The following is a 25449-nucleotide window of genomic DNA, read 5'->3' as shown; positions in this document are numbered from 1 at the left end:
TTCCCATTTTTGCATGAAAACAATCAAAGTTTATCCAAATGTATAACAAGAGTGTTTAATTGCATTAATTGGTTATTGTTTTGCATTTTATTATTGCCTAGGATCAATGGAAATGGTCAGTGGCACACAGACAGCGAGACGGGGGGAGTGTGTGAGTGTGTCGGAGGGCCGTGAGGAGAATGTGTTAGAGTTCAACATGGGTGAATGGAAGATAATCAGCACATGCAGGCTGCTCTACATCTATTCTGCTTAAACAAAGACAAACACACACACATTCACACACTAACGAGGGCAATCGCAGCGCCGCTGCCACCTGGCTCATCCCTCCAATTAAGAATTCCCTAACGAGGTGCCAATTAGAGGAAAAGAATGAAGAAGACAAAAGCAAAGGGTCACAGAGGGCAGAAAACTCGAAACAGAGAGAGAAACAGACAGACAACAAGGCGAGAGGAAGCATTGGCAATTACACATGACAAGACAGAAACGTGTTTGTTTAGACTCTATTTGATCTATTTTTGCTTTTTCCTCGTTATCGTCAGGTGTTTAAATGGCAAATGTTTGACATTTGTAAAGTGCTAAAAGGAAATATAAATATTTCCATATGGGTGGTACAGTATATAGCTGTTAAAGATCAAGATGGTCACTGAAAGGTTGTCGGTTCGAACCCTGAAATAGCTTCGTTCACGATGAGCTGGTATGGATATTAAGGCTGCACCAATAATAAAATTTTGGCCAACTTTAATAAACCATTTATTTCTTGATATGACTGAAAACTATGGAAGCTTTTGATAAATGAAAGTTAAAATGCTAATTGTAACTGCGAGTTTACAACTCCCAACATTTTTCTTAGATATCTGAATTTTTATCTCACAATTCTGAGTTTATATCTTGCAATTTTGACGTTTTTTCATAGAATTCTGATTTTACATCTTTACTACTTTTTTATTAAATTTCTGAGTGTACATCACCTTTTTTCTCAGAATTCTGACTTTACATGTCACAATTTGTTTTTCCCCAGACAGTATAAGGTACAGTATTTCTAACCATTCTGACTTTTTTCCTCACAATAACAAATTTATATTTTATAATAATTTTTTTTCTCAGAATTATGAATTTATATCTTGCAATTCTGAATTTATGTAAAAAGTCAGAACTGTGAGAATTAAAAAAACAAAAACAGATCACAATTTCCTTTATTATTATTTTTTTTTCTGTGGCAGAAATAAGCTTCTACAGAAAATTGATAAATGGTCAATAAATTTAATAAATCAACTCATAATTGGCTGAAACAAATAATTATTAAATTATTATTATTTTTATAATAATAATTAATATTATTATTATTAATTATTAAAAATTAAACTACTGTATTACAACTTTTTAATTAAATTACTAGTGGCAAAGGTGATTTAAACGTAAAAATAGGTGAAATAAGCATGTTTATTTACATTAATACTATTAAGAATCCCTAAGAATTTATTGTAGCCACTGATAGTGTCATTTATGCACCAATTTCACAAAATAAATTATGCAAATCACATAATGACATAAACATACCCACAAAATGTTTCAGTCTGGACTTAAACCTCAACTGTTTTTACACCTGCATGTCTCAAAAACAATTATGCAAATGGATCCTGATAACAACCCCCACGCAGGCATTCCACTGGAGGTCAGGACCTCTGAACATGACCTTTGACCTCTGTCTTAGGATCAGTGAGTCAGAGCACTGTGAAAAAGTCGACTGCCTCTGAAAACATACAATACCCCACCCGGAACACAAGAAAGACAGATGAATTGAGCAAAGAGACTGAGAGGAGAAAGGATAAGGAACTGAAGCATGCATGTGTGTGGATATCGGTTAGCTTAGTCTGAACTTTAACCACCCACTCAGACAGGAAGAGATTATTTGAGTGATATGTAAATGGGCCAAATTTGTTTTGTCTTTACATGTCATTTAAAGGCGGGTATATCTGAAATAGACTGCACCATATACAGGTGTGGAAAAAAGTAATTGCTATCGTATGATATCGTATTTACTTGCGTCTAAATGCTTAAAACTCATTCAAAGATTTGAAGCCACTCCCAAGTGTTTACTGTAGCAGCCTGGGAATTTGTAAAGGTCAAAATGTGCAAATGTGTGCACACTTTTTGAATGTCTGCTTAGCCTCTGCTAGTTAGATGCAGGACCTACCATAATAATACCAAAAAACAAAAAAAACAACACTTATTTAAACAATACATAAATATGTTGCAAGCAGCAAACACATCGCAAACAAAGTTTTGGGACATTGGCTGGAGTTGCAACAGCATAATTGCACAGTGTTCTTACTATTTCTGCCATATATAGATTAGAAAAAAGTAATAGTAAGAGTAGTATGCTAGTATCACATGAATGTTACAACAAACAAAGATACAATACTGCACTTTTGTGTATAGGCATCCCATGAAGCGCTGCAAACAATGTAATTTATTCAAACAGTACAATATTAAACTACTGTTTTAAATTCATTGATTATTTACAAACATATACACAGTGCAATTACACTGAGTTGATTGTCATTTGCAATGCTCCATGGGAGTGGGCGGCTGCAAATGAACTATTGTAGCTGAAACTGAACTGACCTTTGGTTTCTACAGAAGTATTTTCATCCGTTAACAATCTCAGATGCTCACAACAAATCTGTCATGAAACGTTTATACACTCTCATCCCAAATCACTTCCTCAACGAGGGAAATAAATGAGATTTTACGTCCAGAACCCAACTGTTGTGCTCCGTTTCCAACGACACACAACCCCGGTGTGTGTGAGCAGGTGGTGGAGTGGATCTAGGGGTCAGCAGTCGTGCTTCAGCTCCCAAATATAGAGCGTCCTTGTCACCGACTACGAGACGCAGATCTCATATCACGCTGAGACCTCGCCACACTCGACCCTCTCTCTCCCGTTCACACTACCGTCTTTATCTGGCCTCCACAGCCTGGCATTCAGAGCGGTATCATGTGTGTAGTGTTGTCCGTCTGTTGTCTGTACACTCACCTGAAACATGAAACCAACTCACAGACCTCCGAGCATGACCTCTGACCTCTCTTCCTCTCTACAGATATGAGACTATGCCCGCTCGTTCTGCTAATACGGAGCATGTTTGCACACATAAAGGTTATGGCAGGGGTGCCCACACTTTTTTGTGTGGGGATCTACTTTTCAAATGAGATAATCACTGAGATCTACCAAATGAAAAATAAATACATGAATAATAAAATACATATAAAATAAATAAATAAATAAATAAAGCTTGTTGGGATGTATCTTTATATTGCATTAATTTAAATTTTAATTAAAATAATAATTATAATAATGTTAAATTCTTAGTACCCCTGCAGAACTGTGCCTGCATTTACCTACAGCAGTGGTTCTCAACTTTTTTACTCAAAGACCCCCATTCTCTCCAAATCAATACTGCAAGCCCAAACTTTTCTATTCACTAAAACCTTTGTATTTGTTATTACTTTTCAGTTACCTAAAGCGTGATCTACCAGCATTGCATTTGCGTTCAACTGGTAGATCGCAATCGACCTATTGGGCACCCTTGGTTTATGGTGTAGCTAAAGCTTCCGTGTTGATCGCGTTACGGAGGTATAAACACTATCGGTAACAGCAGGGTCTCGACCAGCAGTTGACATCTATGTAAGGTAAATCTTTTGAGTGTGTGTGACTGTGTTTACCTGCACACGTATCGCTGGCCTACATGCATTAGCTCCCATGAACCACTGAATCTTGAGTGATGGAAATCTGTAGAAACACATAAATTAATGCTGTTTTACATTTACAAAGGCAAGAAACACTATTTGAACAAATATTAAACTTCAGCATGTAACGTCATGTACCGTCTGATCTACGGACAATAAAACAGAAAAATCTGTCACACTAGAAAACTAGAAAATATTTGGCTCGGAACAGAAAAGTTTATATTTGGTCCTATAGACCAATTTCAGTGTTTGCAAACATTGATGACGTTTTTTCGTGGGCGGAGCCTATCTGGTGGCAAAAAATGCCAGTTTTAACGTAGCAGTCTATGCAATCCATGGAATAAAAAAGGACATTTTGAGCTTATATTTCAAAATTCTGATTTTTTCTTTATATTCCAAGATTATATCTGGTGAATCAACTCGTCATTCACTTTTTCCCTCGGCTCAGAATCATAATCCCACACTTCTAGCTTTTTTTCCTCAGAATTGAGGAATTTGCATTTGCAAGAAAAAAAGTCAGAATTGTGAGTTATAAATAAATATAAATAAAATAGGTAAATGTTATGTAAATGTTATATGTTTAAATAGTATTTCATGCTTTAACTGTAGGGCTAATACCATATGCCCCCTATGTGAATATTATATAGATCTAACGTTTAAATCTAATTTAAACGTCTGCGTTTAGCTACAAATGGCATCTTTGACGATAGTATTATATAAAAATTATTTGCATTCTGATTCTGACATCCAAAGACACAACAATAAATTTTTTCTCTTATTCCATGAATTTAACCCACTTGCCTCTATTTGTTCCCAGTGTTTTTCTGCCACCACAATGCGCATGCAGCTGCATGTGACGTAACTTTGAGGTCAACTCCAAATTGCTCTATAAAGTACATGGAAATTTAAGTCACATTTGAAAATGTTTTAATATTATTGCATATGATTACACAAAATATAATTTGAATGACACCTGCTTTTATACAATGTCATTATATTTTTTTTTTAAATAAATGCTTTTGGAATAGCAACCACCCCAGCACTATGACACCAAGTTTTATATAGCTAGATTTCCTGTAATTATGTAAGTTATTACTTTTGAAGTAAAATCTACAAAAATAATCATTATATTATATAGAAATAAACTAGTAATCTATATTTCCTATTTAAGAAAAATCTACAAAAAACTTTTTACATTTTATAAAATATAAATATGTGTGATCTCTCATAAAGGATTTTGATTTTTTAATTATTTAACAATCAGCGTTAATTCATTCCTATAATTGGTTTATGTTACACACACACAAAAAAAAATTGACATTGAAATAATTTTTTTTGGCTTCTACTCTCCCTTCAACATAAAGTTCAGTATCTTTAAACATCCAGAGGGTTTCCTGCTAAAATCAACCAAGGTTGGAGATTTGAATATCATGGTTCAGAAAGAGAGTCAAATCTTCTACCAAACTAAGGCTACCACACAATCGGCTGAGAAAACCGTTAAAGGGTTATTGGCTGATTATTAGCTGCCTGATGCTGTTGATTTCAGATGTCATGTCACTGCATGTTTTCACCAATCAGATACGGAAAACATCTAATGCGAAACACAAGACATCAGACACAACCACATCAGCACCAGTCACAAGTCAGTCAATGTAATCGAATCTGTGAAAGACATGCCTTTCATACTGAGAAAGAGAGTGAGTAAGTGGGGGGGGGGGGTATGGGTGGTTCTAAATGAGTTAGAGACATTAGCTCTAATTCAATCTGGGTTATAAAGTGTAGGGCAAAAACAAATATTTTTTGTACATTCACAGCTTTGTCTCACACATCTCACACACACTGAATTTACTGCTGTTTGTCAATATACACATTTGGCACCACAAAGTATTTCAACACTTAAATCGTTAAAAATACCTAAATGTCAATGCATAAGGAGAAAAAAACTTTAAAGAATAAATATAATATATAATAAAGAAATATATTTTTCAAATAAATTACACTTGCTATATATTTTTTAATTAATTAATTTATATATATATATATATATATATATATATAGATATATATATATATATATGACACCTGATTTGATACAAAGCATAAAAATATATTTTTTAAAAGATGAATGACATTTGCTTTGATATAAAAAATACAAATACTGTAAAAAAAAAGTTTTTTAAATAAATGACACCTGATCTGATCTGATATTTTAACAATATCATTAAAATATTTTTTTAAAATGACATCTGCTTTGAAACAAAATAAATATAAAGTATACATACATACAATACAAAAAATTTTTAATATGCTCTGATACAAGATCATAATAACCTTAAAATACATTACACCTTTTAATACTAAATATCATAATATCTGTTTTTATAAATGACACTTACTTTGATGAAAAAATAGTATTATATATTTTTTTTAAAACAGGACACTTGGGTTGATATTTTATATATAATGCTATGACATTCAGACAGTTTTAAGTGTGACCTAATCGACCAAATAATCTGATCTATATAAATGACTGATCTATATAATAGCTGTATAGGCTATTAGATGTATCTTTAATATGGAACAAATTTACAATGGAAATGCAATGAAGCACGAAAAGGACACTTGTGGCATATTTTTTATTTTTTTTTGTATTGATAAGGAATTTGACAAAGGAAAAGACAATGCAAATCTCCCAATTCATGTAATTTTCTGATGCTTTTTAGTGGCGAGCATTTCAAACAGGTGCACATTCGCAATTACCCATAATTCTACTCATGACTCTGCCAGCTGTTACTGTGCAAACCTGCAGCTCTGAATAGTACAGCAAATCAGCCATGTATAAAAACTTTTAAACAAGCACTGCTTCAACGTCTGTGGGAATTTTTTGGCTTATTTTATCATCCACCGAGTTTAATCGCAAAAGAATACACAGCACAGAACAAGGTGTGTCTGTTAACACTCTAGAGGAAAGGGGAAAACACACACACACACTTCAGCCATGCTGAACCACAGGGGAAAGACTTCACAGTGCACTGGCTTTTACGGCCGTCCCGTTTGGCAGTTGTGTAAAATATTCCGGAGCTAAAATTAGCAGCAAGGCACAAAGACCCTCATTGAGAAGGACGTCTGGCACGGAAAGCAAAATCACAGAGAACCTGTTCAAACCGTAAGACAGCTCAACAGCTCCCGACGGTTCACCACAAGACCACATCTCCAGATAAACCGTCCTGAGAGCGAGGTGAATCTGATAGTGCCTCAAATCAGACACACTTCAGACTCAAATCCGTCTGATGACGCGTTCTAATCCTTAGCACCAGAACAACAGTCACCTAGGAAACTCCAAGGATTCCCTCAGAAGTCCCGAAGTGTGTGTGTGTGTGTGTGTGTGTGTGTGTGTGTGTGTGTGTGTGTGTGTGTGTGTGTGTGTGTGTGTGTGTGTGTGTGTGTGTGTGTGTGTGTGTGTGTGTGTGTTTGTGTGTGTGTCACAGACATATCTATTTCAGTGCGAGTCACTGAAGGTGTCGCATCTCTTCTTTCACGTTGAGCTTTAACACACACAGAACAACATTCGCTCTGATGAAAGCTGCTATTGTTCGGGTAGATACTTCAGAACAATAGAAGCCATCAGCAAAGCTCCACAACACCACTAACATATCTGCCTATTACAAGCTACAAACTAGTACATCGATATGGGTTCATCTATCTAAAGAGCAGGATGGCAAAAAATTGCTAAGTCAGCCAATCAGAACAGCATTATTAGAGGTTTGTATGATCTCTGACATACAGTATATATTCTGTTTTTACGACTTAAAACATGGTCATATTGTAAACTAATTAAATGAGAACTTATTTTGTATAACAATATTAAAAAATATTCGGAGTTCATTACCACAAAAAAAATATTTTAAAAAAAAGGTGTGGCCAAATATTTACAGTTTCAATAGTATAACCACAAGGCATAAAACAATATACATTTTAACATGAATATACATAAGGAAGCGATTTTTTTGTAACACTAAACATTTCTGATACTAAACATAACTAAAATTAGCCACATTCTCTTCCTTTGTAAATGTCTTGCCATAACCTTGATTTTTTTTTTTAGAAAAAACAAGAGAAATGCTGTCAATTGAACATAACTTACATTAAACCAGGAATATTCATAACAGATTTAGAGTTTTTAACTCTTAACCTGGCCATTTTGACCTTTTTTTGACCAGTTATAAGCATGAAAGGTGCACATTATTGCATTTACAGGGTGATCAGCCTCTCACATGGGTTTCACCTGTATTTCGCTGTTCCCCATCATAATCACACCACATTTTAATGAGAACACAATGAGCTTGAGGTAGACAAAAGAGATGCAGAAACTTTATCAGATGGAGGCAGCACCAGCAGTCTCCCTGTTTGACACACAAGCGAGCGGCTGTGCATGTGAAATGGATATATACTGCAGCTCAGGGATGCATGATAAATGGGTTATGCGAGGGTTATCCGTCAGCAGTCTATAAGTTTCTAAGTGCATACATGAGCAGACACACATACAGCATTGATCACCAGTCCAGCCACTGAGACAGGAAGTAATGAAATTCCACTAGCATAAGCACTTTAACAGACGTGAGCACTGGAGTGGGGGTGTGGCAAACCGGAAAGGATGTAAATCAATCTTAATAGCCAATCACGAACATATAAGAGCACAGCAGGGCATCTGCGTAATGTCCCATGTGATAACTAGATTACAGTTTCTGCAGCAAACGTGACTGGTGCTTACCTGTGCTAAACTCACTGCTATGATACTAGGGTGTTAAGTATATATAAAGTTTGGGGTCTGTAAGATTTTTTAAAGTCTTTTATGCTCACTAAGACTCACAAAGGCTGCAAAGGCTTAATTTGTGAAAACAGTAATATTGAGAATTATTTATTAAAATGAAAGTAATAGTTTTCTATTTAAATAAATTTTAAAATGTAATTTATTACTGTGAATAAAGCTGAATTTTCAGCATCATTATTCGAGTCTTCAGTGTCACATCATTCTAATGTGCTGATTTGCTGCTCAAGAAACATTTCTGATTATTATCAGTGATAAACAGTTGTGCTGTTTGTTGTGGAAACCATAATTCTTTTCAGGATTGTTTGATGAATCAAATGTAAAAAAAAAATACTGCATTTATAGAAATCTGCAAAAATATATACATGCACACACACACTTAATTAAATATGCTTCCTCATTTCAGTTAAAGGTGCTAATCTCATAATCAGGAAATGTATGCTCTCAGGAGCACGTACATTACAAAAGCTAGTCATGTCTAGATTTCCTTTCTTTCTTTCATCTTTCTCTTTAAAGAGTGAAAATGGGTTTGTGGGTCATAGAGTTGGTCGGTTTTACAGTATATTACGTGCAGCGGTAGAAATGTGTCATTTCGTTTTATTGTTATACCACAGAAGACAGTATTTAGACAGCTATGAGTGAACAGAACTGCTTTACATTATTTACACATCAAAGAAACATGAAAAGCACAGTTTAGTTGCACTTTGACACATTATTATAGAGGTCACAGGCAATGCATATAATGACTGCATAACCTAAAACATGTAATTCACATTTATAGTCAGAACTATCTAATTTACAATGCATAATATTTTATTATATTGTTTCGTTATATAATGTGACACTTAACTTTTTTTTATGAATAATCACCTTTTCATTTAAATAGAGAAAAAAAAATCAAGTAAGCTTTTGCTTCTAAAGTATCCAAAAATAGATATTACTACATGGTTTATATGTTATTTAATATATAAACCACTTTTTCCACACACAGAAACAAAAAACTGATACAGACTGCTACCGTCACATAAAATTACTCATACTGTACCATGATATAAGATTTGAGTCACACCGCCCACCCGTAGTGGGTGGATTGCAGAGGGTATTTGGCTTTTGGACAATGAAAAAATTACTGACTTTTATGAGTGTGTGTGGTGTTTTATTCGGCTGGTTGCCAGATCTTTTCAGAGAGAGACAGTATAATATCTGACAGCCATTAATCATAAAGCGCTCCTGGGATTTAAATGGCTCAATTTCCTCTTGATCTAGATCTCTTTTCAGCAAGTGATAATATCAGCCCTGCAGGCACCAGCAATCTATCTGTCACTCACTTATACACACACACACACCTGGGTCAATGGGAGGTGTGTGTGATCGTATATTAACTGAGGAATGAACCGTGATAACATTATTTCCCGCATGATAAATCACTCAGATGAACATGAAGCCTTTATAGACTCTCTAAACTTTCGGACTGGAGATCTCATGCTCTCAAATGCTTTAAATCTGAAGCTTTGTCAACTGGGGTTCAAGAAAGCTCCTGGGAAGTTCCTGCAGAACAACGGTTGATCCCATAGGAAAGAAAAAACATGCTTGAGAGCTCATTGATATCTCAATTGTTTCTTATAGGTGACAGTTTAGACAAACAGTAAACTGAGATGCCATTCTGAACTTGTGCAAATTTCTTTTTTTCTGCAGAACACAAAATAAGATATTTTGAAGAATGTTGTGGTTCAGACTCATAGTACAGACAAAAGAAACACTTAGAAAATTTTCTAAATATCTTCTTTTGTGTTCCACAGAAGAAAAGTAGTACAGCTTTGAAACGAGATGAGGATGAGTAAATAAATTCAATAAAGTTGACCTTATTCAGTCCTTTATGATTTACATGCTAAGGATTTAGAACAAGGATTTTTTCAAATAATTTTACTTACAGTTACTGTTCCATGGAATATTTTATGTTTAAGATTTGAACAACTAGAACGATTCGTATTTATTCTAAAAATGTCTGTGGCATTTTATTATTTTATTAATTTCCAGTTGACTTTGCATGAGCTATAAATCACAAAAATAAAAAATAAAACTTTATATAAATAAATATAAAATATAAATCTCATATATCCAGGTAGATTTTATGCAATTGTCACTAGGCATGGCCCTGCATCATCACAAAGCAGTTTTTTTAATCTGTATCTTCTATTCTATTGTATTTATTTGTGTAATTGCTTTATTTTGTCTTATTTTTGACAATTGTCTTTAATAATGTTCAAACATTACATTAGACTAGTAGTTTTGTGCTGTGGTTTTAAATTTAGACTCAAGAATTGTACTGATATCTAAAATGTATTAATAAATAATTATAAATTACAAATTATTATTAAATTGATTATTATTACTATTATTAAAAAATAATAATAATGATTTTTTCCTAATTTATTTATTTTTGTGGTGGGACCAGTTGAAAGTTTGGCTGGGTGTATAAAAATGTTAAAAATTCTTAAGAGTTGAGCTCTGGATGTGTGTTCAATGTATTGTACTGGGAGAGAATCATACTTATAGCCTTGTTTGTACAAAACATTCCTCGCCTACTTCTCAGCATTATTATCGGTCAGAAACTGTATCTTTAGGCCCCATGAGTCATAATCAATCTAAAGTAGAATCAATAATACTCACCTTTCTGATATAAGGACGCTCCATAACCAACCTGCAGCCAATCAGAATACAGATCACCTGTGAAGAGAAAAAAACAAACAATCAAATACACCCAAATCCACACAGCTTTCACTATATATTAAACGATCATAATACGAACACTAGCACATAACACTCCAATAAATACTGAACTTTAGAGTCTGACACTTCTCAAGTCAAATGATGCAAGCAACATCACATAAACATTAATGTGTGTGTATTAATATGAGCAGTAGTGTCAGGGCGGGGTTGAGACCAATGGAGCTCAAACAGAGACTCCCTTTGAGTCACACACACACATACACAACCACACACTTAAATACACACAGCATGTCTGTATTATACTCAGCTAGTCATATAAGCATTCGAAACCTAAAGGAAGTGAAAAATCTAAGAAATATATAAATAAATATAAGCACCCAAGCATAAGTGTCTATACATCACAAGCATGCTAGTTTTGTTGACTTTGCACACTGGCACAAGTGCAAGTGAGCTTTGTTGATTGTAATGAGAGTGTTCTATTTTTTTCTGATTTGGCACGCTTGCAGTGTAGACAACTTTATGATTCAAACAGGCACATTTTTGACGAGTTTGCACACTTGCACTTCAGACAGCTTTGCAGAGATGTAATTGTTAACTAAAACTATTAAAAATAATTTTTGGTAACTAAATTAAAGCTGCAGTAAAATAAAATATAAATATTAAATTTAAAACTTGGACTGAACTTGAAAATGATAAAAACTGCCTTGAGTACCAAAACTGAAACAAAATAAAGCGATACAGAAAATTACAAAATTACTAAAACTAGTCTTCCATAATAGTTTTTCCTTTAAATATAAATATATACTTAAAGTCGGCAAGAAATGAAAGTATTGCCAATATTGACCGCATACATTTCCAAGTAAAATGGCTTAGCGACAGTGTTGTTAGTTTTAATTAACAATAAAAAAAATTGTTTCCATCAATTTTAATTTTAGTTAAAATAAAATAAAATAAAATAAAATAAAATAAAATAAAATAAAATAAAATAAAATAAAATAAAATAAAATAAAATATTAAATGAAGAACTTGAAAAACTTAAAAATCAGAAAGCTGTTTTGGCAACTATGTGAAATAAGTAAGTTGAAGTATTAAAATTGTTAAAACAAATGATATTTTAAATAATGAAATGTTCTTTAAAAATAAAATTATTATTTAAAATAAAAATAATTGCACAATATAGAATATTTTAAAAAGAAAATAAAAATAACAAAAGCGCATAACTAAAATTTAAATGAAAACTGAAAATAGAAAAATTAAAGCTACTTAAAAATGAATAAACAATATAATAGTATATAAATGATACTAAAATAACTGCTTATTGAACAAGAAAAAATATAAGATGGATCTTGATTATAAGCATTAGTTTTTGATTGGATTGTGAAAAGTCAGAGTTGAATCACAGACATCAAGTGAGTTATATCACAGGAAGAGCAAGTTATGAAATTTTGATTTCATGTTGATTATAAGTGTTCTAGTTTTGTCGACTTGCGCTGTAGATGGGGTGTACTACTACTCACACATTCCATCGCTCTCTCTCATACACACACTCACATCTGCTGTTCGACTCTGGCTGGTTGTTGAGTCTTTCCTGCCTAGTCCCATGATGGAAGGTGGGGGGTGAGGTAAGAATTGGACGCTTTATGCCATATGGTCACACACTCTCCAACGTGAACTCCACATAACACACACTGACACACAGCTGGACCTGATTAGTGCCTGTGTGTGTGTGTGTGTGTGTGTGTGTGTGTGTGTGTGTGTGTGTGTGTGTGTGTGTGTGTGTGTGTGTGTGTGTGTGTGTGTGTGTGTAAGCTCACATAGTTTCAGGTCTCTCACTCTCTGTTCAACCGTGACATTGGACCTACAGTCATATTAGTGAACTTGTTTTGATATCACACACAACGAAGATGTTACTGTTGTAAAATGCTACTGCACAACACATAACCTAAAAAACAACAATAGCGTGCACCTGATTATAGTTAGTTAGGATTCTTTGAATTTTATTTATTCATGTTATAGGTTAAATATTTATAGCAACAGTCATGACTGTAAAGAAAACTTCTTTAATGGAGATTTCAGTGTGTTATCAGAGATACTGTCTTTAAATAATTAAAGCATCGCCACTATAGCCATATTTTTTTAACAAATGCATCAATTTTAACAATACATTTTAAGATAATTACTGTGCACTATGTTCGATTCAGTCTGCATTTTATGAAATGCTGGTCTATGTTTGCAAACAGACATTTGGATGTTATGTCGCATCTCCCGTTGTTTGTTTATTTGTGCCTTGCACCACTTTAGGTCCATCTCAAGTTAAAAATATCTTTAAAATGCATCTTGAGACCTATAAATTCTGCTGAATTCTGTCCAGCTGATGTTGTTATTGTTAACTAAGACTGAAACTATTACAAATAATTTCCGTTAACTAAGATAAAGTTGAGCTTAAAACTTTTTTAGAAAAATCTGATTATACTATTATAATAAAGATATAATAAAAAATATGCTGTTCTCACATATTTAAACCCATACCAATTCATCTAGTATACTATATTTTGATGTACTCTAAAGGTAATCACAAAAATATACAAATGGATATGCAACACAGTGAAATCAAGCTATAGTGACTTTGCTAAACACTGAAGACATTGTGTGAACTGTGCTTCAGTCAACAACTGATTCTTGTGTTCATGGAGCAGATGGTTCATAAAAGTCAAAAATCAAGCAGCTAATGGACACAAACACTCTGATTCCTCCATTATCCTGACAGAAAGTCGGTCCTGTTGGGATTACCCTCTAAGTGCTGAAAGAGTGGAGGCTATCAAGATAGTGTGAGTTAACTCCTTATCAGAGCAGTTAAAAGTTTGTGTCGCTGTATCATATTCCCAGCAGACGTGTGCTGAACACCCTATATCACGACCAAATCAGCAGTGCGAACCTATCCAGTGTGTTAAAGGAATATTCTGGTTTTAGCGGTTCAAGCTGAGCTGAATCGACAGCATTTTTGGCATATTGTTGATTACCACAAAAAATTTATTTCCACTTCTTGTCCCTACAAATCTGGGTTACAGTGAGGCACTTACTGTGTAAGTGAACATGGCCATACACATGCTTCAATAATACAGCCACAAAAAGCTAACTATATACATGTTAACACAAGGTTACTAAAAATTTAATAAAAAATAAATGTACTTTTTTGTGTAAAGTTACATCTGATTTTAAAACTTTGTCTCAATGACAATGCAACAAAACCATAAAATGACTAAAAATTACATAGCTTTACAGCTTCAAATAATATACTGCCTGTTTTCGAACAAGTTTCCCATGAACAACTGCTACTGGTCAAGCAAACAGATAGTCCTGCCTCCAAGCTTATACTTTTGTTAAAGTAGCTACTTACATTCTTCTTTCTGCTTCATTTTGACAGTGTAAAAATGGTTTAAATAACCGTCAATTTAGGGTTTATGGTGCTGCATTGTCATAATGACAGCAGTGACACACTTCAGCTTTTTAATGTTACTTTAAAGTGTAACTCCAAAACATCACAATACAAACTGTCCAAAAGCATATGACAAGGAGATGATATTCAATTATTTCCCTAACAAATAAGTGCTGTGCTGCAATACTACAATGATGTACCAGATATTAATACCATGGTACTGTGATACACAACATGGTAGGCTACTGAATATTTAAGTTACCATTTTTATATGCTATAGTCGTACTTTGCAAAGTAATTCAAAGAATATGGTACTTTCGACAAAAACATGGTAGTAAATTGGTTTTACTGAATCATGTTGTAAACAGGTCTAAAGACACAAACTGTGAAAAGTGTTGGTTTCATGAAAACCTGTCCAGTATAACAATCATGTAAGGTTTATCCTAAAATACCACAATAACTACAGTTAGCAACTACTAGACTAAACATCACATATACCGTAGTTATAGTATTAATAGATCTCCTTAATATGCTCTCTTTGGGATATACAGTAAGATAGGAACTTATTTCGGTGGATATTTACCATGGTAAATGTTTGTAACAATGTAACGTTAGAGTGAAATCCAAAGAGCTAACGTTAGTCTACGAACCGTCATCACAACGCACCGATTAAACGTTACAATTCACTGAAATCAATCGCAGTTCTGTTAAAAGAGCAGATATACCACGAATCACTTCTCTCCGGTAACAAGACGGGACTGACTGGATTCTTACCCGTTCTGAAGTCCAAGTCTCCGTGATTTCTTGCTGAAAGCTCCAGAGGCTGCGCGAGTCCGTGTGAATGATGTGTCAGTTCTTCAGCGTTCGTCAACATCAGCAGCGCGAGACGCGCGGGAACTCCACGACACCGACTACCGGCGGCGCGCGCACGCTGACAGACAAACTCAACCACATAGACAAGTGGCTTAGTCAGGTGATTTAGGAACCTAAATAAATAAATACATGCAAACAACGATTAACTTCCTAAACAAGGGTAGTTCACATATTTAGTTTATTAAAATACAATTATTGTAAACAATTATTGCAATTTATTAAATAATAGTAGACATTTTCCATTATGACTTGATTTATGATTCTAATGTTACTAAATTAAATAAATAAATAATAAATAAATAGCCAATTAAACATTTTAAACAGAAAGTTTTGGACTGCTTTACTTTATATATATTTATTTATTTATTTTATTTTGTTATATTATATATAGTTATTTTATTATCAGAGTTTTTGTTACTATTTTGAATTAGATTTTTTTATTTTTTGTTTCCACCTTCATTTTAGTTAAAGCAATATTATTGTGTTTTTTAAGTTTTTATAGTATTATTATTATGTCAATATAGTTTTTATCTATTTTTATTTATTAGTTTATTTAGTTTTAGTCATTTAGTACTTCAAGTTAAACTAAACAAAAATGAGAATGATGTTGCCTTGGCCACTGGCTGAAGTAAAATATTTGTAAATGTGCATATTTTAGTTAACATTTATTTTATTTCAAGCAACAAAAATGTTTTTTTGTTTGTTTTTTTTTATTTTGGTTTTAGTTTTTATTAATAACCCTGCATATGGTGTAATTCTACTTTATTCCTCATAAATCATTGTCAATAAACAACATCACAACTTGTGACAATATGCCCCACTATTCAAAAAAGTACCACCACAAAGGCAATGCCATGAGATACTCTTGGAATACCATGGTATTCTCTGACGTACCTCACAGTACTATGTAAATACTATGAGACATATATAGTTAACAAAGAGGACCACTGTACAAATCAGTGCAGGACTACCCTATGATACCATTACTGAACTTGGACAATTTATATTGCACATACTATCAAAAATTTTTAATAACTAAAATAATTTGGTCAGTTAAGCAGTTCATATCTTCAGATGAATTGAGCCACCCCCCTCAGACTAGTGTGAAGAGAGAGGATGAGGAGAAAAGACAGAAAGTGAGAGAAGGTGTTCTTTGTGGCCGGAGTGAATGTCTCATTCATGTGTTGGGCAGAGGTCACGACCCCTGAGCTCATGTGCTGGTGTGAGTTACGCCATTACAGCCAAACCACTCACCTGAGAGAGAGAAACACACACAACGCTTCACTTTGACGCTAAACTTTTAGTTGCTAAGGTGTTGTGGCGGTGGCTTACTAGCCCAAAAGAGTCCTCTATCCTCAAGTCTATGCTATTTTGATCGACAGATATGACTCAATTCATAAATCTGTTTTTAGGTTTGATCTCAGTAAAGTAGCAGCACACCTCTCCTGAATCAGAAGCATGAGGAGTCATTCATGTCTGGAGCACAAATGCATCAGGATGAATACACTTTTTGCATTTAAGAGTTTGCTTAAATGACTAACACCAAATATGAGTAATATTGATGCTGCCTCGGATGGAAAATGTCCTTAAAAGGTACAATATGGAAGAACTGACTCTCAGTTTGAGACTTATTTATTTATCAGTGTGTGGATCTGTAAACCTATAGCCTATAAAATTGAAAATACAGCCCTTGTTACTTATTTTCACCCTTTTTCCAAGAAAAAAAAAACCTTCTTGAAAATCCGAAAGGTAAAAAAAAAAAAAGGAATTCCATAGTTCCCCAAACAAATTTTCCATGTAAATTTTAATAATTGGAGGTAAATAAGAGGTCAAAGATTGAAATTGAGGGGACATCAGTGTTGGCATTTGATTTTTATTAAAACTTGTATAAAGCAAACAGGAGTTTTTAAAGTTTTACAAAAACAGAAACTGTTGAAAGTGCAACTCTAATACATATAAAATAGATAAAACAGGCATTAAAACAAGCATTTCACACGATAGAGTAAAAGCAGAGTTGCCCACTATCGCATAGAAATAAATACACTTCCCTTCACGTTTACAAATGCATATAATCTACTGTGAAACACAAAATGTGTGATTTGGAAAAGGCTGTGAAAATGAAAATAAAATGAGTCCATATTCTGCTGTAAATTTCTTATGTGTACATTTCATTTCTGATTGCATAATTCCTTTAAGAACAGCTCTTCATTTCAGAGTTTTCATTTCCTTGTTCAGTATGTTACTTATTTATTTCTTATCATACCTCTCAGATGGCATCATCGTATGTTGTGAAGTTTGCTATATAAGTGTGTGACAACGTAATATTTTGGCAATAGAGCACTGCAAGAATGAGTCTTTAAACCTGGAAGTGAGTTTGCTATTTTGCACTTACAGTTCCATCATTCTGTTGTGTCTGAAATAAGGTCTGTGTTTAACATAAGATATCTCAAGATAGCTCAAGATATTTTCACATTTTATTCTACAACATAAAATACATCAGTAATACCCCACTTGTGATTATTTGAACCTTTTATGTATGGGTCTTACATAAAGAAAAAGTGGCTAAATGGGACTGCAGAGCTTGTCAGGGACATCAAAAAACTCATCTAGTCTCTAGTCTGCTTTCACAGCCTTATTGTGTTTATAATAATACTTTCTAGTTTTAAATAAATACTGAAAGAGTTTTTGGAAACATAATGTGACCGTTTATAATTCATTTATAGCCTTTGTTTAGTTGCCTACTTCTGGTGACTTTGTTTAGGCCTTTTAAAGGTTGTGTTTATTTGTGAAGATCATCTTGAATAAACATGTAAGAATCCTAAACTTTGGTTAGTCACTGCGCTTGATTTCTCCAATAATCAAAATCCAATGGAAAAATCCTATTGGTTTTTGTCAAAGGAAGCAGGATGCTATGCGCTTCCTCACTGCAGTGTTTTATCTCAGATAAACTAATGTGAATTTCTTCAGAATTTTCTCATTCCAATTGTTTGGTCCTTATTTAATTAAATAATACATATTTTTTGCTGAAGTGAGGAAATTAAAGGGATAGTTCTTTATCCAAACATAAAAATCTCTAACCTTACTCAACCACAAGTTCCAATCCAGTTTCTTTCTTCTGTTGAACACAAAAGATATTCTGAAGAATGTTGGCAACATTTGATGGTCCCCATTGACTTCCATGGTTTTTTTCCCCATAATATGGAAGTCAATGGGGACCAGCAACTGTTTGGTTACACACATTCTTTAGAATATCTTATTTTATCTTCTAACAGATCATCCTTCATTTAAACCACATCAGAATTGCTTTTCCTTTGAGTATGTGTCATCTATATCTTTGTAAATATGTGTTATTTATTTTTTTTCTTATACTTCAACAGTTGTTTTCATTTTGCATTTATATTTTGAGAGTGTGAGCGTGTTTCTTGCAAAGCGGTTTGTCCTTTTTGGAGAAGAAGGCCTGACCCTCCAGACTGGCGCTGCACACCTGAAGAGAACATAACGGACATTCATCACACAGCCCTCAGTGAACACATACACACTCTCAGCTGAGCCTGAACACACACTTACTGAGCACACGAAGCAGGTGTCGTGCCAAGTGCCACCCAGGGCCTCTAGAAACTTGTCTCCTGCTTCTATCGGGAAATCACAACCACGGCAGCCCGTCCCAAACAGACTGTAGTAATCTAAACACACAATTACAAAACTCAGAGACACTTTAACTAGCAGCTTTATCTCTGATGTTTCTTCTAAAATTCCTTAATTAAAATATACACAAAAGTGACAATTGTTGCCACAATGTAAGAGTACACAGCTATATATATATAAATATATTAATCTGGATAGTATACATTACAGTTCAAGTACTGTTCAGATTTTTGTAAGAAATAAATGCTATCATTCAGCAATAAATTGATCAATAAATTGATCAAAAGTGACAATAAATACATTAACTGTATAAGGTTACAAAATATTTCTGTTTCAAAAAAATGCTGATATTCATCAAGGACCCAGAATATTAAAAATGTGTCATGGTTTCCACAAAAATATAAAGCAGCAATTAAGCAAATCAGCATATTAAAATGATTTCTGAAGGATCAGACTGGAGTAATGTTGCTGAAAATTCAGCTTTGCATCACAGGAATATTACATTTTAAAATACATCCAAATAAAGAACAGTTATTTTAAATTGTAATAATATCTCACAATATAACTGTATTTTTCATCCAATAAATTTCCACGAGAAGTTGGAGACTTCAATAAAAGTCTTCATTTACTCCCTGCTTGAGCTTATAAATGTCTAAGATAAATAATGTGGATATAAGAAAGATATCATTTGTGAATCTTTTTCCTTTCCCATGATTACTGTTCCAATGATTATTGAGGAAAATGATCAGTTAATTTCTTAATGAAAATGTACAATATACAGTAAATGGAGAAAGGTTTGTATGGGAATTCAGTTTTAAAATAACAGAAGTCTACAGAAAGTACCTCTCTCGCAGAACGGCTCTCCATCCTCAAGATGAAAAGTATCGTTTCTTATCGGTTTCTGGCAGGATGCACACAGGAAACAATACACATGCCAGGTTTGCTTGAGTGCATTGATCACTTCCTGTTAAAACACAACATCATCATCATCATCTTTACATGAACACTTCCAATCGAAAGTTTGGGGTCACCAAAAATGCATTTATTTGATCAAAACTACGGTAAAAAAACAGTAATATTGTAAAGTATTATTACAATTTAAAATACCTATTTTGTATTGTAATATAATTTTAAATGTAATTTATTCCTGTGTGATGCAAAGCTGAATTTTCAGCATCATTACTAAAATCTTCAGTGTCACATGATCCTTCAGAAATCATTCTAATATGCTGATTTGCTGCTCAAGAAATTGTCGTTCTGCTTACTATTCTTGTGGAAACCATGATGAAATTTTTTGAAATCTGATGAATAAAAAGTTCTAAAGAACAGCATTTATTGTACATAGAAATCCTTTGTAACATATTACATGTCTTTAATGTGACTATTGCATCCTTGCTGAATGAAAGCATTCATTTCATTCACTGACCCCAAACTTTTGAATGTACATGCACATACTGTAAAATAAAGACGAGAATGTTTAGGCTGTCCTAAAAGACATTTATGTTTCTCTGGGTGTGAATATATTTGTATCAATAAGCCACAAGCTCAAGCAGGCAGTTAGCGATGGAATATATTTCATGTTTGTGAAACACATGCTCACGGACCCCCAGGATTTTGTACTGGCAGCGTGCACAGGTCGGGGCGAAGAACTCCTCGTAGCAGTGCTGGCAGTAAACAGAGCCCTGCTCCTCCACAAAACCCAGCTCGCTCAGAGACACCCTGCAGTGAGCGCACGTGAACTCCTCCGGGTGCCACGATTTCCCCATCGCCATCAGGAACGGCCCCCTGAAACACACATACTGTACATGCGTATGAAGTATAAAACACATGAAACAGCAGCAGCATGACTTGTGGTGTTGTACAGTGGTTAAATGTTGTGTTGTGACACAGGGCAATTTCTGGTCTAATGTGCAGTTTTCTCTGGCAAAGAAAAGCCCACCTAGACAGTACGAGACAGAAAAGCCAAATTAGCCAGATTTTCCTTCTAGCTGAAGTTTTACATTACCGTTTTCCAAAAGTAATAGTGAAACCTTCAATGGGTTGCACTTTTGTAGACAGTATCTTGAATCAGAAAATTGTGATATTGTGTGTTTATCCCCCACAGCCTTGTTTTTAGTTTCATCTTACATACAGTACACCACACTGATCTATATAAATTATATCATGTATTATATAATCAAATAGACAAGTAGAGCCACAAACAAACAGCCTGCAATTCCATTTGTTGCCACTAGTTGCGCATAAATGACACACTTCATCTGTAATCAGTAATGGCTTCAGCAAAGATCTGAATCTCAGATGTAATTCAGCGAGCAGGTGAAACAGAGAGTCTGGTGTAATGTTTACTCCATCTGGAATAAATACTCAGGGTTTAATTTGCTAAATGAAGGCTCTGTGAGAAGAGGCCTATTCCTAACTAGTCTCTCTCTCTCACACACACACACACAGGTAATAAAGTCTACGCTTTCCCATCTCGTTTGCCGCCGTGAGTGTGTGTTACACGAGTGTGAGTTTCTCCTTGGATAAGGTGGCCGCCATTCTCTGTGTGAAAGTAATAGGTGAGTTTAGAGTGACTATTGTTATTAAATATCGCTCTTAAGCTAATCATCTCATTTTCAAAGTGAAAGAGAGAGACAGAGGGAGGAAAGATGGAGAAACAGAAGCTCTAATGCAAAACCTACTGAGCTGCCTGCTGTGTACAGTTTATCTGTGAAGAAAATGAATGGTATTTTTAACTTCTGCAATCCGACTGTTTTGCGTCATCGATTCAAGTGAGTCACTTACAGTAGTCTATTACTAAGCTAACAGCTAAATACTTTAATAAGCACAAAAACATTTAGCCCACACAAATATTGGAAATTTTTTTATTAAATTATTAACAGTTTGCTACTGAACTAATTATGCTAATACTGTATATTAAATAATAACTATACAGATATTGTAAGAAAAAAGACAATGTTTATATAAATTTACTATAGTTTGTATAAATTATCAATAGTTTGTTAGGTAATTAATTATAATACATTATATAAATAATAATTATACATATATTGGAAAAATTGTCAATTTTGTTTATATTTGTTATTTTTTATATCAACAGTTATCTATATAATAATAATTATATTTGTATTATAATAATAATGAAATATTCCATTATATTATTTTTTATATATATATATAAATAATCTGTTACTAAATTAACTGTACTAATATATAGTATTAACGATAATTATATTAACATTATGGTAATAATCATAGTGATATTCTATTAATGATACTGTAATTAATAAACTTTAAAATATCACCATCTTGCATAGTTTTATTTATTTATTTTGCACAGAATTATGAGAAGGGTATATGAGAGGCTGCTTTTGACTTTTGGATAGAAGTGCATCCATGATTCCTTACAATCCTTACTACATAGGCAGCTCACTATGGATTAGATCAGAATCATAAAGAGCAGATTTGAGGGTAACTAAAAGTCAAAGCTAATCATTATGAACGTGTTATGTGATATTTTCACAGCAAAACTCTATTAATGACTTTGGGATTTTATGAATATCACGTCTTGTAATAGTGAGCTAGAGGTGCAGAGAAAATGAAATATCAATGTCAGTATTTGTTAAATTAAAATCGGAAAGCTGACAACAACAATGAAGCAATAGTACCAGCTGTTGTTAAACATGTTTTTAAGTATCACGTTCATTTTGCTTTTTGCATTTTTTATATTGTGCATCTGTTCCAAAAGGAAGTGAGCTGCTTTGCCTACCTAGACAGCATTGTAGAGAATCATAAGCATAATCCCAAGAAGGGACTGTTTGTTCCAAAAGTAGGTGGCAGCATTATGTAGCCTTCTAAGATACCTTATTTTTGACAAATCTAATTTAAATACAAAAATGGATTTTTCACTGAATACTAGTCTGTGTACCTAATAATCATGTCACAGTGAGCGCACACAGGAGTGCGTGTTCCAGCAGGGATGTGTTCTGCCATCTGGACCAATGAGGCTTCGTCTTTGGGGTGTGGGCGGGGCCTGGGCCGGTCCAAGGTGGGCCCTAAAGGAGTACTGTTGCTCATGACACCAAAAGTGGGAGTGATGAGACCTGCCAAAGACACACACAAATACACAAACACTCATTAGAGCTTCAACTCGTCTTTGGATGTCTCCGCTTCCGCAGTGTATTAAATGATAAATTAAAGGCCGATGCACTTGTCTGAATTGCTAACTGACCCTTCACAAAGACCTGTCCCCCTTAGTTACTGTTGCTATGTCCGACAAACTATGCCACACATCATGTTCTCACGCAGTGAAAAATACATCGCTTAGCAAAGAAAAAACTGATAATGCCCTGACAGACAAGACAGAGCAGGTTACCTTTAGTATGAAACAAAGTCTCTGCTTGCAAATTTGAGAATTACAAAAAACTTTTTTAAGGTCTTAAATGTGACGTGACAGATCGCTGTAGTGCCTCAGTTCAAGCCGCACGTGAACCGATCATCTCTTCCACTTAACTAGTTATAGCACAAAATAAACATGAATCAACATCAGAAGGTATCTTGTTTTAAACGTTTTTTATTATTATTATTATTATTATTATTTTATTTTATATCTGTCTGGTTTGTTTGATGGACAATATATTTTGCATTATGATTGGTCAGATCGCCTGTCACTCAAACTCCCAGCGAAGGGTTAATTATTACAATTATTAAGTATTAATATTTAACCCCAACCCTAATATATAAAGTAACAGATATGACACAAAACATAGATATCAACTAGTCTTCCATACTGAAAAAAAAATCCTGGTGTAGGATTTGCTTTAAAATAATTTTCACTCAGAAATTTCTAGTAAATTTCACAACTTATTACAAAGAAATGGCAAATAAAATAGAATTAAACATGGAATACTGAAGTAGAAAGACTTAAATGGTATTTTCTTGTAAAAATCTACTCCAGTAATCTTTGTTTAATTTACATTTATTTTCATTTTTAAAAAATCATTATTTACAGAGCAGCGGAAGAATGGCAGTTGAATGGCACACTTGAAATAAAACAAACTTTAACTGAAAGGAAATACTATAAAATTAAACATATTTTATTTAATCTATTTGACAAGGAAACATTTTTCATTTTCATTTAGTTCAACCTGATGTACTGAAATAGCATTTTTATTTCAGTTTTAGTTTAATAAAAACATGATAAAAATGACAGAAGCACAACAAATGAAAAGAAAAAAAATCTAAAAATAAAAAAAATCAATATAACCTATAATAGTATCTATATAATAGTATCTCAATGATACAATGATACTAAAATATCAGAGAGAAATTTTGTGAAATTTCTTTGCACCAAACAAAAATTTTAATGTATTTTTTAAATAGATGAATTAGTGTGTCTGAACTTTAGATTTGTAGTGTATACACAGAGCAGTGCTGTGGTCAGTATGTGGACAGAAGAGAGGCTGGATCTTCAGTCATGAGGTGACGTTACCTGCTGTGCTTCTGACAGGTGTTCCTGGGGTTTTGACCATGGTCTTTACAGGACAGGTGACATGAGCGCTGGGCTGAGAATCATCCAGCTCCTCACTGAGACACCAAACACAGAGAGAGAGACAAGAGACAATAATTACAAGGACAAGACAAGAAGAGAGCAAGTGAAAGTCAAACTGCATACTACCTTTTATTTCATAAAGAAAGCAGTATACTGTATGATCTGTCTGTACATGATGTACAGTGCTGTGTGAAACTTATGAAACCTTAAGAAATGTACCAGATTTTGCCTCAAAATTTGTATAATCATAAAATAATAATTATTATAATTATATTTCAGAGATTTTTCAGAAATTATTAGAGCAATTGCAAACACATTAGCTGCGTCCCAAATGATGCACTATACACTGTGCACTTGTACACTATGTATTCAAGCATGTAGTGTATAAATTATATAAGGTTATTTTGTCACTCATCATCAGAGTCTGATAGCCCCTCCCCACCCTTTACGTAATTAAAGCTGTGACAGTTGAGTGAAGACTCTTATGCTCATCAAGGATGCATTTATTCACCCCAAAATACAGTAAAAGAAATAATATTGTGAAATACTATGTCATTTCCATTAACTGTTTTATATTTTAATATATTTTAAAATGCGTTTTATTCCTGTGCTGCAAAGCTGAATTTTCAGCATCATTAC

The 25449-nt window shown here is 33.8% G+C and overlaps 2 protein-coding genes across 11 annotated transcripts in view; both read right to left on the bottom strand.

The window, feature by feature from the left end:
- LOC109080955 (bone morphogenetic protein receptor type-1B-like) overlaps positions 1-15644 on the bottom strand; it is a 48411-nt gene extending 32767 nt beyond the window's left edge. Inside the window, exons 1-3 of one of the 2 annotated variants that reach the window (XM_042723181.1) lie at positions 15516-15644; positions 11246-11302; positions 3724-3790 (exon numbers count right to left, since the gene is read on the bottom strand). The gene's annotated coding sequence lies outside the window, so the exon portion shown is untranslated. The remainder of the gene's footprint in view (positions 1-3723; positions 3791-11245; positions 11303-15515) is intronic. The other variant, XM_042723182.1, reaches the window with a different exon arrangement.
- Positions 15645-17464: 1820 nt separating this feature from the next.
- Positions 17465-25449, bottom strand: part of LOC109082025 (PDZ and LIM domain protein 5-like) — a 48410-nt gene continuing 40425 nt past the window's right edge. For all 9 annotated transcript variants that reach the window (XM_042723173.1, XM_042723172.1, XM_042723174.1 and 6 more), the window contains 6 exons: positions 24751-24845; positions 23188-23362; positions 20864-21044; positions 20103-20223; positions 19182-19297; positions 17465-19098 (listed from right to left, as the gene is read on the bottom strand). In XM_042723173.1, coding sequence (XP_042579107.1) covers positions 19009-19098; positions 19182-19297; positions 20103-20223; positions 20864-21044; positions 23188-23362; positions 24751-24845 — 778 coding nt within the window. In that variant the 3' untranslated portion in view covers positions 17465-19008. The remainder of the gene's footprint in view (positions 19099-19181; positions 19298-20102; positions 20224-20863; positions 21045-23187; positions 23363-24750; positions 24846-25449) is intronic.

Source organism: Cyprinus carpio, chromosome B5, assembly GCF_018340385.1.
Source record: "Cyprinus carpio isolate SPL01 chromosome B5, ASM1834038v1, whole genome shotgun sequence".
Taxonomy (NCBI): Eukaryota; Metazoa; Chordata; class Actinopteri; order Cypriniformes; family Cyprinidae; genus Cyprinus; species Cyprinus carpio.
The sequence above is the reverse complement of the archived record's forward strand: the minus strand, read 5'-3'. Positions and strand labels throughout refer to the sequence as shown.